This window comes from Anguilla rostrata, chromosome 19 (assembly GCF_018555375.3).
Source record: "Anguilla rostrata isolate EN2019 chromosome 19, ASM1855537v3, whole genome shotgun sequence".
In the NCBI taxonomy this organism is placed as follows: domain Eukaryota; kingdom Metazoa; phylum Chordata; class Actinopteri; order Anguilliformes; family Anguillidae; genus Anguilla; species Anguilla rostrata.
In genome coordinates this window covers 13,891,768-13,909,421 of record NC_057951.1, presented here as the reverse complement: position 1 = coordinate 13,909,421, position 17,654 = coordinate 13,891,768, and the positions used below count along the sequence as shown (strand labels likewise).

General features: G+C 52.0%; 1 protein-coding gene across 1 annotated transcript in view; it reads right to left on the bottom strand.

The window, feature by feature from the left end:
* Positions 1-1,586: 1,586 nt before the first annotated feature.
* LOC135246002 (coiled-coil domain-containing protein 91-like) overlaps positions 1,587-17,654 on the bottom strand; it is a 75,780-nt gene continuing 59,712 nt past the window's right edge. The window contains exons 12-13 of the mRNA XM_064319483.1: positions 15,188-15,301; positions 1,587-3,661 (exon numbers count right to left, since the gene is read on the bottom strand). Coding sequence (XP_064175553.1) covers positions 3,494-3,661; positions 15,188-15,301 — 282 coding nt within the window. The 3' untranslated portion in view covers positions 1,587-3,493. The remainder of the gene's footprint in view (positions 3,662-15,187; positions 15,302-17,654) is intronic.

Below are 17,654 nucleotides of genomic sequence, written 5' to 3'. Positions count from 1 at the left end.
GAGGTGCCCGCAGTGGACAGCCTAAGTGCAGCTGAAGGGAAACAGATACGCTGCTGAGCTGCTCGTCTGCAGACTCGAGCTGACAGAATCAAACAGGGCCACACTGAGAGAGGAACCGGCCTACTGCGCAGAACTGAGCGCTCTTCTGCCCTCCTGACTAAAGCTGAGGATGCCACTTGCAGGGGTCAAGGGTCAGGGGTCAAGGGCTACATGGTTCAAGGGTATATGGCTTAGGGGTCACATGGTTTCCGGGTAACATGGTTCAAGGGGTCGTATGGTTCAAGGGGTCAAAAGGCCTAAGGATCACATGATTTTGGAGTCACATGGTTTGCGAGGTCACATGGTTTAGGGGTCACATGGTTTTGGGGTCACAGGGCTCAGTCTTTTTATATTAGACCTCTGCCTCTTTCCATACAATACCGCCATCATCCATCACAACACACAACGGCCTCCAGAGCGCGTGACCACAGAAGCAAGCCCTTAAGATGAATAAATTGAATTCATTTTTTATTAAATATTATTCCAAGTGTGGGTATTTGGGGAGGGATAAAAGAGGTGTTTTGTTAAAATGAAGGGCTGAAGGGAACAATAGCGACGGTATGCGCTCAGCTCATGTTACCGCTGTCCGCCATCCATGCCCTGCTGCCCATTACATTCCCATTCTCCAGCGCTGCATCTGCCATTAGCTCACAGGTCTCAGCTTCACCTTACTGTAAAACCATTTCAGACCCGGAACATTCCGCAGGCGGACGGAGAGAGAGAGCGGCGCTGAGGGCCTGTCCACTGCAGAGCACGACTTCCACAGACCAACTGCTGACAGGAAGCAGGGAGCGGCAGTTCATTCCATTTTTCAGATCAGCAAAAAAATAATAAAATTATTTTTTAAACAAACAAGAACAAAAAATGAAGACTATTACATTTTATGCTGTTTGCCTTTCTGATGATGAATACTGATGTAATATCATTGTCATTGTTTTGACAATAAAGTTTCTATTGCTATTGTATTCTAGCTGTTGTATCCATCTGAACCCCAGTCATTAACTAGGCGACGGTTAAAAATCTCCAGTCAGTGGTGAATGGCCTCTGGCTCCTCAGGGTGATTTTAAACCCCCTCAGAAGCCCTGTGGTAATAAAGCCGGTTTATTTACGGGCCAGGTCGCTCACCAAATCGTCTGCAGGCCCCATTACGACTACTCTCCCCCCCTCCGTATCTCCAGTTATTTTCCACCCAGTGTTCACCTTCGCTTTAGACCCTTCAAGCTGTGAGGTCACAAATATGTGATTAGAATCTCCTTAACGGAACATTCTAACGCCCATGTAACAGTCACTCCTGGCAACTGAAAGCTCTGGAAGCTCAACTGAGAGTTCTAGAACACTGAACACGGACACTGACCTACTCTTCAAAGGGTTAAAGGCAGTATTACTGTATGCTTTTTAATCCCCAAGGTACAAAACCATCTCCAAGATGACATCACTACCCGCGAAGATACACGTCCCAGACCAACTATTTACGATAAGGACATTTCTAACATATATTTCTGAGTGGGTTCAATGACGCACCAAAGAAACCATGCAAAAACATCATGTGATAAACGTATTGAAAATTTACCGCAAAAATGGAATTTAGAGAAACAGACAGACTGTGATCCAAACAGAACTTATAGATGCAACCAAACCCTTCACCAAGGACACACAATTTACACAGATGAGAAACCGCTTTAACACAAACTAACAAAGGCCAGCCCAACCACGACATGGAACATCATTATTTTTCAATTTCTCTTGTTGTTTCTGGCAAATATTCCTTTGTACATTTAATAAAATATTGCCTCAAAGAGGGACTTGGGAATCTACAGGACATTTCTGTTGTGGTAATGGGCACGACAGGCAATTTAATTTCATCCCCATCCCATATGATATCTGTGGGAGAAGCACCTAACTGGTTCAGTTATGAAGAGAGACAAAAAAAACACTGACACACATTGATGAATTGCTTTTGAACTGAATGCAGCAAGTAATACAATAATTTCTCTGTCCCATATTTATGGCAGTTCCCCCTTCAGCATACTGACCAATGAGTGCTCAGACAGTTCGGCTGACCCTACGCCATTGGCTCCTGGGTAGACAGGATGTCTGCTGAACAACTTCTCCCGTTGCCGCCTGCTATTCGATTTTCCTCATTTTCAGATGAGAGGACCGTCTGAGCATGTGCAAATGTGTTTTTCCAACCTGCTGCAGAAGTCGGGCCAAATACCTGTTTGACCAGGGGCCCCTCGTACCTTGGGCCCAGGGGCGCTGGCTGTTGCCAGGCACCGGAAACCACCTGATCCAGCTCATGGTTTGTCTTGATTAAAGCGCTGGGTGCTTATTTCTGAGTGTTGGCGGTTCAGGGGCGGTGGTTCGGCAGGCTGTCTGGCGGCTGTACGGGTCCAGGCTCACCTCCACCCTTCACCTTCTCACCGTCGCCATGGCGAAAGACCCAAACGGTCGCTCTTCTGCATGGCTGCATTTAATACCCCCCCCCCCCAGATGGGGGCTGGCAGACAGGGGTCCAACTCTACACCCTGGATACATTTTAATGAGCAAAAGCAAAGGCACAAAAGAGCTCACTCTAAATGACATGTATGAGGCCCACTTTGGTGTTAAGACAACGTTCACAACATCAGCACCCAGCAACACACAACCCAGGGACACAACCAAAATTTGAACACCCAATGTCATTACAAACACACAAACACGACGCCGCAGGCAGGCGGGCAGCTCAAAGAGAAGGCTGTTTGCGTTGCGTTAAATACCATGAAAGCGCTGCGCACTCCAGATGTTTTTCGTTTTGAGTTCTGAAACTTTATTGCCGAAAGCCCTTCAGCGTACATTCCATGAACAACACTTGATTAAGCCCTTCGTTGTTCACATCGCCAGTAAGGATGAGAAAAATTACATAAGATATCATCATCATCATCATCATCAAAACAAAAAAGAAAAACATTCACGCTTCATTTTGCATGGAAGGAGGCAAAGCGACCGCCCTCCTGTGTGTGTGTGTGTGCGTGTATGTGTGTGTGTGTGTGTGTGCGCGTGTATGTGTGTGTGTGTGTGTGCTGTGGAAAAGGCTCGAGTGCAGAGAGTACAAGACAGGGAAGAAACGGTCAAACACAAGGACACTTCTCAGACAACAGCGCGCACCGGATTAAGGGATGCGATCGTGGCCAGAACGACCCTGCTGCTCGTCAGAAGCAAATGGATGGACGGGGGGGGGGGGGGGGAAATCGAGCTGGAGTTTTTCGACCCGCTCCACTAGGATTATTGACAGAAACAGCCTTTGAACAGGAAGAGGCCCTTCAGGGCAGTAGTGATGATATTAACCTGCTGCGTGATGTGCAATTTGAGTTGGGGTGGGGTGTGGGTGGGACGAGGGGGGGGGGTCCAGTAAGTTTGAGAGGGATGTGGTGGTGGGTGGGGTGGGTGGGGTGGGCGGGGCGGGGCGGGGCAGCTGTCAGAGGCTGGGGCTGCTGGCGGGCGTGTCCACGTTCCCCCCCTCCTCCTCCTCCTCCTCCTCCTCCGCTGGGGGGCCGTCCTGCAGGAGCCCCGAAAGTTGCCTCTGGGCACAGGACAGGAAGAGCTCCAGACTGGCCAGGTTCTTCTTCCGGGTCACATGATCCAGCTGCAGGAGAGGGGGGGATGGCGAGGGAGAGAGAGATAAGTCATCACCGTGTTGATCACTACAGCTGAGAGCCACAGAAGCTCCAGCAGCTCACCTGCAGGCACTATCACACCTGTGTGACACACAGGGAAGGAGCGGAGGCCCAAACTCAGCTCAAATCCCTGAAATGCAGCACTGCTGCTGCAGCCTGCAGGAGAGGACCAGCTGACACACAGTCAGCCTGGCCTGGCTGCACACACTGTCCTCTGGCCAGACCCAAAGCTGCACTCAATCCTTATTTTTTTAGGACAGAGCTGCCGCAGTGGGGCACATAGCACTGTGGGGCGATGCTGTATTTGCATGGAAAGAGAGAGAGAGAGAGACAGAGAGCACAACTCTTATGGTGACTGAAAAAAAAGAATTTCCTCCTTTTCTATTTTCAGTTAAAGTTGACAACACAGGAATGATCTCATGATCTCATTTGGCAAATAAACGTCAACACACTGTCTGGCAACCGTAACCCCATCCGAGATGTTCAAAGAGTGTGCAAAACCCCTCTTCGGAAGGAGACCTGCGTTTTCCTGGCGTCCGTTTGAAAAAAGCGCTTCAAACGAGTGACCGACCTCCCCTGTCCGTCACTGCATAAGCACTAAGCCCCTCCCACTCTCTGGCCCCAAAGGCCGATATGCTGACCTTTGACCTCCACGAGTCTGGGAAAAAATAAACCAAACGCGTGACACAATAGGCGGCCTCTCTCAGCTCCAGATTGCGACCCCTGACCACGCGTCCTGCTCGCTGTGGCTCCACGGCCCTCTCCTGAACACCATGTGTTCAGGCTGCACGCTGCCGTGTGTGTGTGTGTGTGTGTGTGTGTGTGTGGGGTGAGTGGAGTGGGGTGGGGTGGGGTGAGTGGGGTGGTGGAAGAGAGCTCTTCAGCAGAAGACAGCACTGGAGGAAAGTGACTCCTGACAGAGGGGCTTAATGCTTAACCCTCATGGAAAAGCAGTCAGTGTCCGGGGCTCAGGACGGCTCGTAAGGGCTCCAATGTGACCCTAACCGGCCCGTGAGGGGAAGGGGGCTGACTGTCTCCGATGTTACTCCCTTAAAATCTGCGCAGGTTCAGGACCGTTTCTGCTTCCTTTCAGAGGAACCTGTGACCTTAAGAAACTCGCCGGCATCGCAGGGAGAGCAGAGCCCGCCGCCTCGGTACCGAAGTGCAACCCGCTCCCCCCTAACCCCACCCCCGCACCCCCGCACCCCCCCGCTCGGTCTCGGAGACGCACGCGTCCAGATGCGCTCAACAGAGGGTCAACGTTCGCGAACGGCTGCCAGGCACAGAATCCCGCTATCGTCCCGAGACGCAGTGGCGCTGACCAGCGCGGGCCCAAACAGCTCCTCGGAGAGCACTGTGCTTTCCAGCCTTCAGCCGAGATGTGCAGCAGGGATCGCACCGCGCCAGGTGGCAGGAATATCCATTAAGAAAGCAAAAATAAAGCAATTACGGAAAATATTTTTCAAGCACAATGCTGACATTGGGGGGGGGTAAGACACACAACACACACACACACACACACACACACAAGCTGAGAGCCAGACAGTGAACAGAGCAGCGCCTGGGCACCTGGGCATTCAAGGGTGCACAGGTAAGCCTCTCACCTTCTGAACGGAAATTGAACGCTGCAGCAAAGGAACAGGGCCAAACAAACGCTCACCTGTATTCCAAACTGGCAGAAAAGAACAAACAAATCTGAGACAGAAATAAACTGTTAAAAAGTTGTGAAGAAGGAGTTAAGGGGGGGGGGGGGGCTCTGCTTGTTTCATGGGCTGCGCGGGGGGGGGGAGGGGGGTCAGGGGGGTGGTCGAGGGCGGGGGGGTTGGGGGGGTCCGCAACAGAATAACACTTTATATGAGGCTAATGAAACAGGAAACCGGGCTTAAAGTGTGAGGCTGCTTTGGTCATTCCCCACTGCCTGGAGACAAAGACACACACCTACAGCAGTTATGATCACTATACCGCACACTGACCCAGGACATTACACACACACACACACACACACACACACACACATATATATATATATATATTACACAATGTTTGTCATGTTAAAAACAAAAATGTTCTCGCTTTCCTGGGGCCCTTCGTAGAAAAATGACATCACCGTTCCTCTTAGCCCGCGGTCCGCATCTCCCAGCATGCAACGGGGCAGAGGCCAGGTCTTTTCTCTTTGAAAATAAAGCTGGTCTGGATGGACTGGCATAAACAAGCGCTATTCATGTCTGACCCCCCCCCCCCAGCCCCCCCAGCCCCCCCCAGCTCCCCCCCAGCCCCTCCAGCCCCCCCAGACCCCCCTCCCACCGTTCCTTAAAGATGATCTCACCGGCTGCTAAATTTAGCCGCCACCCCGGAGTTGATTAATGAGGCTTAAATAGGTATTTCCCTCCCCGTCCAAAAATACCCCTCCTAGGAAACGCACCGATGAGCGTGGGCGGGCGGGCGAAGGGGGTACCCCAAACCCCGCAGGGCAGGGGTCACACGCTGGCCCGCCCCGCCCGTCGGAGCGATTCGGCCTGGCGCTCCGGGCCGGGGGAAGCCATCCATCCGCCGCGACCACAGGAATGCGCCGTGAAGAAGCCCAGGAAGCGCTGAGGACAATACCGCCACACATCTGCCCCGCACGCACCCCCCCAACACATCCATCTGCCCCGCACGCATCCCCCTCTCCCCAACACATCCCCATCTGCCCCGCACGCACCCCCCTCTCCCCAACACATCCCCATCTGCCCCGCACGCACCCCCTCTCCCCAACACATCCCCATCTGCCCGCACGCACCCCTCACCACTCCACACACATCCCCCTCCACACACATCCCTCACCGCTCCACACACATCCTCCTCCGCACACATCCCCTCCGCACACATCCCCCTCTTCCCTCCGCACGCTCCCCCCCTCACACTCTCACTCTCCCCCATCCACCCATCCACACATCCCCCTCCGCCCCGCACGCTCTCACCACCCCCCCCCCCCCACCCAAATAAGCACGACCCATCTGCTCCACACACATCTCTCACCCCTCCGCACGCCCCCCCCCACCCACCCACCCGCCGGACGGGAAAACAGTGGCCATCTCCCGCACTCGCTCCGGCTGCTCCACAGCTGGCTTCAGGAATGTGCACGAGTTTAAACACACACACACACACACGCACACACACACACGCACACCGGACATACACGCTAACACACATGCACATACACAGATACACGTTCACACACATACACATATGTATGCACACACTTAGATGCACATGCACACTTACAAGAAACACATAAGACACTCATGTGCACGCTCACACACCAGAGATATTGCACACATGTCCTCAAACAGACAGACATGAACACAGACACACACTCAATCACATGCACACATGAATACACACCGTTACACATGTACACACACTCGCACATGAAGACAGACACGCATGGACGCGTGCACACACACGCACACGTGCGTGCATGCACACACACACAAGCAAAGATACAGATGAATACACACAGGGTATATTACTGTGTGTGTGTGGGGGGGGGGCAGTGTATATGCACTGGGCACAAAGGAAAGACCCCCCCTCTCCAGCAGGCCCTGATGATTCTCTGAGTGCAGAGGAGGGGGCCGTCAGAGACACAGAGGGGCTCTTTATGGCCCATGCCTGACGCTTCACCAGACAAAACTATGAGAAGCGGGCGCAAGGCGGGCGCAAGGCGGGCGCAAGGCGGGCGAAAGGCGGGCGCAAGGCGGGCGATCCTACAGCACGGCGACAGCAGGCCAGGGCCTGGCTCGTAAAGAGAGAGGCCTGGAGTAAGTCTTTCATTAAAATAATAATAAAACCACACAGAGCACACGCCTCAGACACGCACACACACACACCCACACACACACGCCTCAGACACGCACACACACACCTCAACACACACGCACACACTCACACACACAGCACACACACCACACACAGGCACACACACAACCACGCGCACGCACAGACACAGACACACATCTCAGACACGCACACACACTCACACGCAGAAACACACATAAAGCTCTAAAGCACGTGCGCTGTAGAAGCGTGCTACCAGCGTGTTATTACTGTACGTCACACGCGGCCCCTGTCTGTCTGTCGCCATGGCGAGCCTTCCCATCATTCCCTCCTCACGACACCTGGAAGAGGCCTGTGCACCGCGGGTGTGAAACCCTCCCCCCCAGCCTCCGGGCCGCCAGAGACGGCTTTCTGGAGAACGATGAAACGAGGGAGGAGGGGGGAAAATAAAAAAATAAATACAAGAGTCCAGGGAAAGATTAAACAGCTTTTTCCCCTCTCTGTGGTTCGGGGATGAAAAGAAGAGAGGAAGAGAGTCCTTCCCCGCCTGGAGAGAGTCACCAAACACCCACTTATCAGCGACGGTGACAGGGCAGACTCCGCCCCGTCGCTACAGGGCCAGTGTTCCCTCTGTCCTCCCCCTCAGTCCTCCCTGTGTCCTCCTGCTTTCCTCCTCGGAGGAGCAGCTATCAGGTGAGGACAGGAGCTGTGCTCCAGGTGATCGTTCCAGGTTGTCAGTACTTTCCAGCGCCACCACGTCATTGCTTGACCCTGGGCGTGTATCGGGGTGTGAGGAGAGTTATAGCGCTCCACAAGTTTCACCTCTTCAAAACCCCTCCAGTCGATAACCTGGCAACCCTGTGATGTCATATTTATGCTCACTCACCCCACCATTTTCCCTTTCAGGGTCCCTCTGTGCTGTCAACATCAGGCTTCATTTCCTTAACAGCAAATCCCATAATGCAATTCCAGATGCCCCCCCCCCCCACAAAACACCTCTGTGGCCCACCCTGCAGTGACAACACGTCTGTGACTTTATCAAGGCTGTGATGACGGCCATTTTGAGCAGCCTACGGCATAAACCCAGCTTTGGGAAAAAAAAATAAAATACCTCAGCTTTCTCCAAAGGCCTCTTTCTGATACACACACTCCAAGCACAATGGGGAATGACAGAAGTCGCTCCTCGTTGACAGAAAAGAACGTGCCTCGTTTACGATTTCTCTGCACCTGCTCACCTGTACATTACATTACACTGTATAGTATTCCATTAGTAGATACGCATGCAGTGCAGTAAAATCATATGTGCATTTACCTGAGTACGAACCAAAGACCGCCAAGAGAAGACAACCCTAAACGCTAAAGCATTGGTTGGCCTCAACGACACCCATCAAAAACCAAATGGCCAAACGCACGCAGATCACATCCCAGGAGAGCCCTGAGATTTACTGCGGTGGTGCATCCTGCACTTAACCGCTCTGTTCTTTCCCCTCTCTGTGCCCGCGCGAAATCGCGTGTGGAATCGCGTGTGGAATCGCGTGTGGTCCACCGCATCCCTTTGTCTGTTTACAGGGGGGCTGAAGGCCCTGCCAAAGGTAAAGCCAAAAGCAGTCTTTTTTAATTTTATTTCAGATTTTTAAATTCTTCCAACGGGATGCTTAAAGCTGGCGCGTTTTGGCCGCCTCCTCTCCTGGCGGGACCTGCCGAGGTTCTGCTGCACGGGGTCCAGCGCACGGAACATTCCGGCGCCGGCGGGCCTGGAGAGGACACCGCTGCGTACAGGAGGGGGGGCATTTATTAAACTTCTGCACCGCCACTGCCAGATCCACACCGGCACTGACACCACCCCCCCCCCCCCCGACACAGGACCCCGTGATTTATCCAAATCACCCACCCACCCCCCCGCTCCTCCCAAACACAGCCCCAGAGACTGCAGCCCATCCAGGGCAGACCTCCCGCACGCCCGTGACTAATTACATCATAACCGCTCGTGCATTTGGGATGGGGGGGGGGTCATCACAGGACCTCAAAGCGCCAATGTTTTATGGCCCCGTGTGTAAAAACAGGCTCTGGTTTGACAGGCCACCGCTAGGGGAGGGAGCCGGACTCTTGCTCGCCCCCTCTGGCAGGCTGAGGTGCCGCAATGTAATGCTGACGCAAAGCCGACCGTGGGCCGACCGTGGGCCAACCGTGGGCCGCGCCTCGCTCGCAAGCCGGAGGAAGGGAAGGAGGGCGAGAGAGTGGGTGGGCCAAAAGGAGCTTAGATTTCTCTTTAGTTACAATAGCACCCCCCCCCCCGCCCAAAAACACACAAGCAAATACTGAAACACAAACCCACCTGCCCCCCCACCCAACAAAAACAGAAAAACAAACCCTTGAGCCCTGGCTTGTGGTGAAGCAGGCTGAGCCAAATGCGGGCGATGTTTTTTTTAATGTGGTATTTGTGCAAATCTATTTACCTTCCGCACGGACCTCAAGCTTCAGACACAGTACATTCTGTCTAAAGCACCCTGAGCAAAACGGCTTATAATACGGCCTGGGCAAGAAAAACAAAAAAGACAGGGCTAGAATTTTAGGAGAGCATTAGCTTTTCTTTATGAATGGTTGAATTGATACACAAGCAAAAATGAAAAAGTTAAATTAAATAAAACGCCAAATAAATGAAAAATGAAGAAGCCCGACTTCACTCGGACCGACGCAGAACCGCAAAGCAAACACGGCTCCACAGAACTGACACGCGTTCATTCTGCACAGGCCAGCGCTGCGGCCCGCTAAGACAACAGAGCGGCGGTGTTCGCCAGTCCAGGGGCTTTGGGGTGAAGGCTAACGCGACCGCTGGCAGGGTATAAACGCCATTTCTGAGCTTCCTCTTTTAACACCCCCCACCCCCACACCCCCCCCAAAAAAACCCCAGACCCCAAAAAGCTCAGGCTCCAGGTCCTTAGGCAGGAGCGGAGAAACAAGAACGTCAGCCAAACGTTTGGGTCTACGCCGCGCTTTTTCCTAATTGGTGGGCAGGCCACAGGCAGGTCCACTCAGGAGGCGGGTTTGTGGACTCACTGGGGCCATGGTTAACCAGCGTAGCTGAAGAGCAGGAGCGGGCCACCGCATGTGTGCTATACTGAAGGGTCTGACCAAAATGAGCCCTGCGGTATCAGCAGGTGTTAGAGCCAGAGGCCCAAGGGGCTCAGAGACAGCCTACGGCATCTGACCATACTCTAGCACAGCTCAAATCTACCCCAGTGCAGCTCACATCTACCCTAGCACAGCTCAAATCTACCCCAGTGTAGCTCAAATCTACCCCAGTGCAGCTCACATCTACCCCAGTGTAGCTCACATCTACCCCAGTGCAGCTCAAATCTACCCCAGTGTAGCTCACATCTACCCTAGCACAGCTCACATCTACCCAGTGCAGTCATCTACCCCATCTACACCCCAGTGCCAAATCACCATCACCACCACCAGTGTAGCTCACATCTACCCCAGTGCAGCTCAAATCTACCCCAGTGTAGCTCAATCTACCCAGTGCAGCTCAAATCTACCCCAGTGCAGCTCACATATACCCCAGTGTAGCTCAAATCTACCCCAGTGCAGCTCAATCTACCCAGTGTAGCTCAAATCTACCCCAGTGCAGCTCAAATCTACCCAAGTGTAGCTCACATCTACCCCAGTGCAGCTCAAATCTACCCCAGCGAGGATGCCCTTGTGATGTCGCTCTGAACCCAAATAAACAGACAAAATCCAACCTCCCAGCATGTCCCAGTAATATTCACAACACGAGACTGCAAACTCAAAAAGCACACCGATAAGCTGACAGAGTCCAGCGTGGTTTAGCGAAAAGCCTGTTCTCCCTTTCACCCACCCCTTCTCTCTGCCACTCAGCCTAAATGCCATCCTGATAGTGGTCCTGAAATTGGAGTCAGGAGTGGATGTTTTTCCAGAAAGCCCTCATGCTCTTGTTTGTGGAGTTCAACCGGACAAAAGAAACTTCTTCCCCAAAACTCAGCAGATACCCAGCAGACACTGCAGCCCCCCCCCTCCCCACGGCTGTGTTACAACCTGTTTCCCACAATCAGCTCCAGTCTACACCCTGGGACAGTTCTCTTTCTGAACGAGGCACACTTGTTCTAACACCCTCCGACCCCCCTCTCCCTCCATATCAAATGTCATAATTAATAAACACAGAATTCTCCACACTAACAATCAAAGTGCTGTAAGTTGCGCCATCCATACATTTCGCGGTTGTGGATTAAGGCGCGTACGCTCGTCTGGAGTGTTATTGCTACATTGTTCTGAATTTGACTCGTGAAAAAAAAAATCAAGTTCTTCCGCTGCCAGCTGTGCTGTCTGGCGAACGGCGAAATTGAACTGTGTGTACTCCCCAGCCCAATTAGAGGTGCAGTTTGATCCGTTTAGCTCTGAAGGCCAGCGGGAAGTGGGGGGGGGGGGGGGGGTTTGTGAGAGCAGAGGCAGATGCACGGACTCGGTGGAGGTACATTTCTGTTCTTTAAGTACGTGTACCCAGAAAGTGCAACAATGTTCAATTTGGGTACTAATAAGTACCTTTTACAAGTTAAAAAAATGGTTAGGGGTGCAGTTCTATGTACCGAAATGGTATCACCCCAGTGACCAGCTTTCATAACTTTTTAGGCACTTTTTTAAAATAAGAGAGCAGCATAATGGGAGCTGGGCTTATAACCAAGAGGCTGCAGGTTTGATTCCCAGAGGGGGCAGTGTTGTTGCACTCGTGAAAAAGGTTGCGAAGCAGAATTACTTCAGCATATATCCAGCTGTAGAACTCCTGCAGCACTTCCTCTCAGACTCCTTCAGCACTTCCTCCCAGACTCCTTCATCACTTCCTCCCAGACTCTTTCATTGTTTAGCTAAGTGACTACAGTCTGCACACCTGGGTGCACTTAGTCATAAGAACCAATAACTCATCACTGGGATCAAAGGCTCTTTAGCATCTACAATCACACACCCACCCACACAAGCACGCACGCACGCACGCTCGCTCACACACAGTGAGGTATGACTAGTCTCTCCACTTCATCGCAGCATCCACACACACTGCTGTAGGGCCGTAGAGCTGTCCACACGCTCCAGGCGGCTCGGTACAGGCGAACGCGTGAGTCAGTCGGCTACAGGTCGGAGGACCCGACAGCGCACGGTGGAGATGGGAGAACTGCACGGTGTGTGGCCCGCCATGACATAAAGCCCAGCCCTGCTGGACGGGCGGGCAATTAAAAAAAAACAAAAAAAAAAACAAACTAAGCGGTGGATATTTCAAAAACCCATGACCAACTTCTCTCCCCTGACTCATTAAACGTCGTCTCCTCTGGAGGGAAAATGTCTGACTGCAACGGCTCAGATGGGCGGGGGAACCGCTGGGTGCAATAAGCTGGATGGCAAATTATTTTTTTTGTTCACAAAAATTTCACGTGTATTCGTTAAGATTTGAAATGCACACAATAACACTGCCTTGCCCAAATTGGCTGGATCATTAGGAAAACTGTCTTCCTCAAATGAACCACAGATTGTAAAGCCATATAGAAATTGTATTGAGTGTGGTAACTGGTCTCAAAACAAGATCCCAAAACATTAATTTGTGTGTGCGTGCATATTCTGTACAAAAGGTCATGTTAAGTTCAATTATCACAAATTGAATTAATTCCAGTTGAACTGAAAACAATGTTCACTGTAATTCATGTCAACGAATATTATTCTGACGAATTAAAGCCATCCGTTCGCTTCAATGGCTGCCGTCCTCCTGTCAGAACCGAGCTCCGGAGAGAAGCGGCCCCTCAGCTTGAGCGCTGAACACGGGCACAGCCGCGTTTTAATTTAACACATCTCATCATTTCCCCTTCAGAGAAATCATCTGACTCAGCCTAGAGAGGAAAAACAACAACACGGCCCTGATTATATGATCTGCATCGCGCTGTTGAACAGTGTTGAGAAAGAAGGGCGACGCAGTCTTACAGGCACATCGAAAACCCAAATTACGTAGCAGTACTGTTATTTTATCCAGAAGGTGCCTTTCCTGTTAATAACAGACCACATAAACTGTAGTTCCTGCAGGAATACAATAAAACTCTTATTCTATAATTAGAACAGAGCAGGTTGAGGCCTGGGAGGGAGGGGGGGGCAGTCTGGGAGTGTGTGGGGGGGTGTCAAACTGATGCACAGTGACAGAAACCAGGATTTTGTTTGATTTTGATTGATGGTCGACAAGCCCCAAAAAAATCTGTGATTTGTGGTGGGTGGGTGGGGGGGGGGGGTGACAGGGTGATATTGCCACGGCCGGCCTCAAATGCCACAGACAAGCAGCGAAGGGTTAAAGCGGTTTAAATTGAATAACTGACACAGACCCCCGGCTGGAGGCCCGGCCTGTCTCTGAATGTAAACCAGGGTTTTCAGTTACATTCAGGGTGTCAATCACACTGAGGCACAGATGAACTAAACCGATATCAGATAAACAGTTTAAAGAGAGGAAAAGTCACAGGGGTCTGCATGAACTTTATTGGGGGGGGGGGGGGGGGGGTGAGTGAAAGGGAATGGGAAAGGGGGGGGAGATCGAAAAGATAACAAAAACACACTGAAACCACAACCTCAACTAGTCGATTAAACCAGCTCCTGTTCTCGACATGAGCTTTAATTAGAAACATGTCTTTTTTTTTGTGCGTGTGTAAAAGTGAGAGCTCGTGTGCGCTCTGTCCGAGGGCTCCAGGAGCCGTGACCTCCGCAGTCGCCCCAGGTGCCATTGGGCATCACGGCAACTGCAGGGGGAAACGGAGCCGAAATGGAGGAAGTGGTTTTGTTTCCTCTCCAAATGCAGCTCCCTCAGTGGAATCATTGTTCAGAGGGTTCCACTGGAACACGGGCCATTGTTCCTCCCTGCGTCACGGCAACAGCCCAATTACGCACGCCTGCCAGTTACAGCTAATCAAAATGGACGCTCCCTGAAACGGGGAAGGGGTATGAGAGAGGCCCTCCTAAAAGAACTTCGCAGAGGGTTTCCATAATTGTTTTTACCAATATCCTCTGATTTTTGCTTTCGATAGAGTCGTATATTTTTGTATGTTAAAACGAAAAATTAAATTTCCGCACTCCATACTACAGATGAATGCATACAAACCTCTCCATACCCTTAATTCATCCATGCCCTCCCCTCGCACTCTTACTCTGAGTTTTTCTCCCATATAGCAGTACACGTTTCTGCATTTTTAAATATGAAAGCAGCGGGCGCGCGCTCTTAATTTGGCGTTTAGTCAGTGTGGCGGCGCGGCTCTGACCAGCGGGCTGTGAAATGAGAGTGGGATGCGAGGCAGCGCGCTGCGGGGCGGGTAATTAAAAGCGGGAAGGCGGGGGGAAGCTCTGATTTAAAATGGCAGCCGAAGCCTTCTTCCCGGCGGGCGGACCCCGGCTCGGGAGCCGGACCGCTGGGATTCGGCTCGCCCCCATCGCCGCGCGGCGGGAAAGGCAGGGACCTCGCCTTCCTCCTCGAGGACAACTGGCTGACCGTCTCCCGGCAACAAACGCACGCCAACAAGTCACCAAAATAACGGGGCCACAGCGTCCCGTTTAGCTCATCTCCTCTGCCCTTACACAGAGACCTGCATAGTGACACGCATACCCTGACAGGAAGTGACACGTGTGCCCTGTCAGGAAGTGACTCTCACCCTCTTCTGTTCCTTCATGAAGTCCATGAGCTCCTCTCGCACCTTCAGCGTGGCCTCCTGCAGCCTCCTCTCTCCCGCCTGCCGCTCCTCCTCCACGGCCTCCCGCAGCACCTCCTGCAGAGGAGCACACCTCCATCAGAGACCAGCACACACACCTGCACACCACAGACACAGAGACCAGCACACACACCTGCACACTACAGACAGAGACCAGCACACACGCCTGCACTTTACAGACACAGAGACCGACAAACACACCTGCACACTACAGACACAGAGACCAGCAAACACACCTGCACACTACAGACACAGAGACCAGCACACACACCTGCACACTACAGACACAGAGACCAGCACACACGCCTGCACACTACAGACACAGAGACCAGCACACACACCTGCACACTACAGACACAGAGACCGACAAACACACCTGCACACTACAGACACAGAGACCAGCAAACACACCTGCACACTACAGACACAGAGACCAGCAAACACACCTGCACACTACAGACACAGAGACCAGCAAACACACCTGCACACTACAGACACAGAGACCAGCACACACACCTGCACACTACAGACACAGAGACCAGCAAACACACCTGCACACTACAGACACAGAGACCAGCAAACACACCTGCACACTACAGACACAGAGACCAGCAAACACACCTGCACACTACAGACACAGAGACCAGCAAACACACCTGCACACTACAGACACAGAGACCAGCAAACACACCTGCACACTACAGACACAGAGACCAGCAAACACACCTGCACTTTACAGACACAGAGACCAGCAAACACACCTGCACACTACAGACACAGAGACCAGCACAACACGCACCTGCACACACGACACGAACAGCACACACTGCACACAGACACAGAGACCAGCAAACACACCTGCACACTACAGACACACGTAGCCCAAAAGGCACACACACCTGCACACTACAGACACAGAGACCAGCAAACACACCTGCACACTACAGACACAGAGACCAGCAAACACACCTGCACACTACAGACACAGAGACCAGCACACACACCTGCACACTACAGACACAGAGACCAGCAAACACACCTGCACACTACAGACACAGAGACCGACAAACACACCTGCACACTACAGACACAGAGACCAGCACACACACCTGCACACTACAGACACAGAGACCAGCAAACACACCTGCACACTACAGACACAGAGACCAGCAAACACACCTGCACACTACAGACACAGAGACCAGCAAACACACCTGCACACTACAGACACAGAGACCGACAAACACACTGCACCTACAGACACAGAGACCGACAAACACACCTGCACCTACAGACACAGAGACCAGCAAACACACCTGCACACTACAGACACAGAGACCAGCAAACACACCTGCACACTACAGACAGACCAGAGAACACACGAGCCAAACACACCTGCACACTACAGACACAGAGACCAGCAAACACACCTGCACACTACAGACACAGAGACCAGCAAACACACCTGCACACCTACAGACACAGAGACCGACAAACACACCTGCACACTACAGACACAGAGACCGACAAACACACTCTGCACACTACAGACACAGAGACCGCAACACACCTGCACACTACAGACACAGAGACCGCAAACACACCTGCACTTTACAGACACAGAGACCAGCAAACACACCTGCACACTACAGACACAGAGACCAGCAAACACACCTGCACACTACAGACACAGAGACCAGCAAACACACCTGCACACTACAGACACAGAGACCGACAAACACACCTGCACACTACAGACACAGAGACCAGCAAACACACCTGCACACTACAGACACAGAGACCAGCAAACACACCTGCACTTTACAGACACAGAGACAGACAAACACACCTGCACACTACAGACACAGAGACAGACAAACACACCTGCACTTTACAGAGAGACTCAGAGACCAGCAGTTATGTATTACGCAACCCTGGCGTTTCGTTAATAAAACTGGAAAATTGTTCCCTTCATGACGGACACCTGGAAAAATCAACAAACAAAAACCTGGAAACAAAAGCGCTCAAAGAAAAACACATCAAAGAAAATTATTAGTTACAGAACAGGGGGCAAGTGGGGCGGGGTCATGACTCCAAAAGCCTAAATATAGGCCTTACAGGGAACCCCCCCATCCCGCTACGGCCTTTACATCGCTATGACAACAGCAGGACCATAAAGGCTCTGTTAGCCTCCTGTCTCCTGTCTCCTGATTCTCAGGAATCTTTCCAAAAGGTGTGTTGTGCTTATCCAGAGAAAAATGTGGATTTTGGCGTTTACATATTCCGTCTCTGACAGGACTCTCTGCAGGAAAAAGAACGAAAAGAACAACAATACGGTCACACTGAATAAGGAAACGTATCAGACCATTTAGGAATGACCACACGCATCAGTGATGCATCATCAGTCATT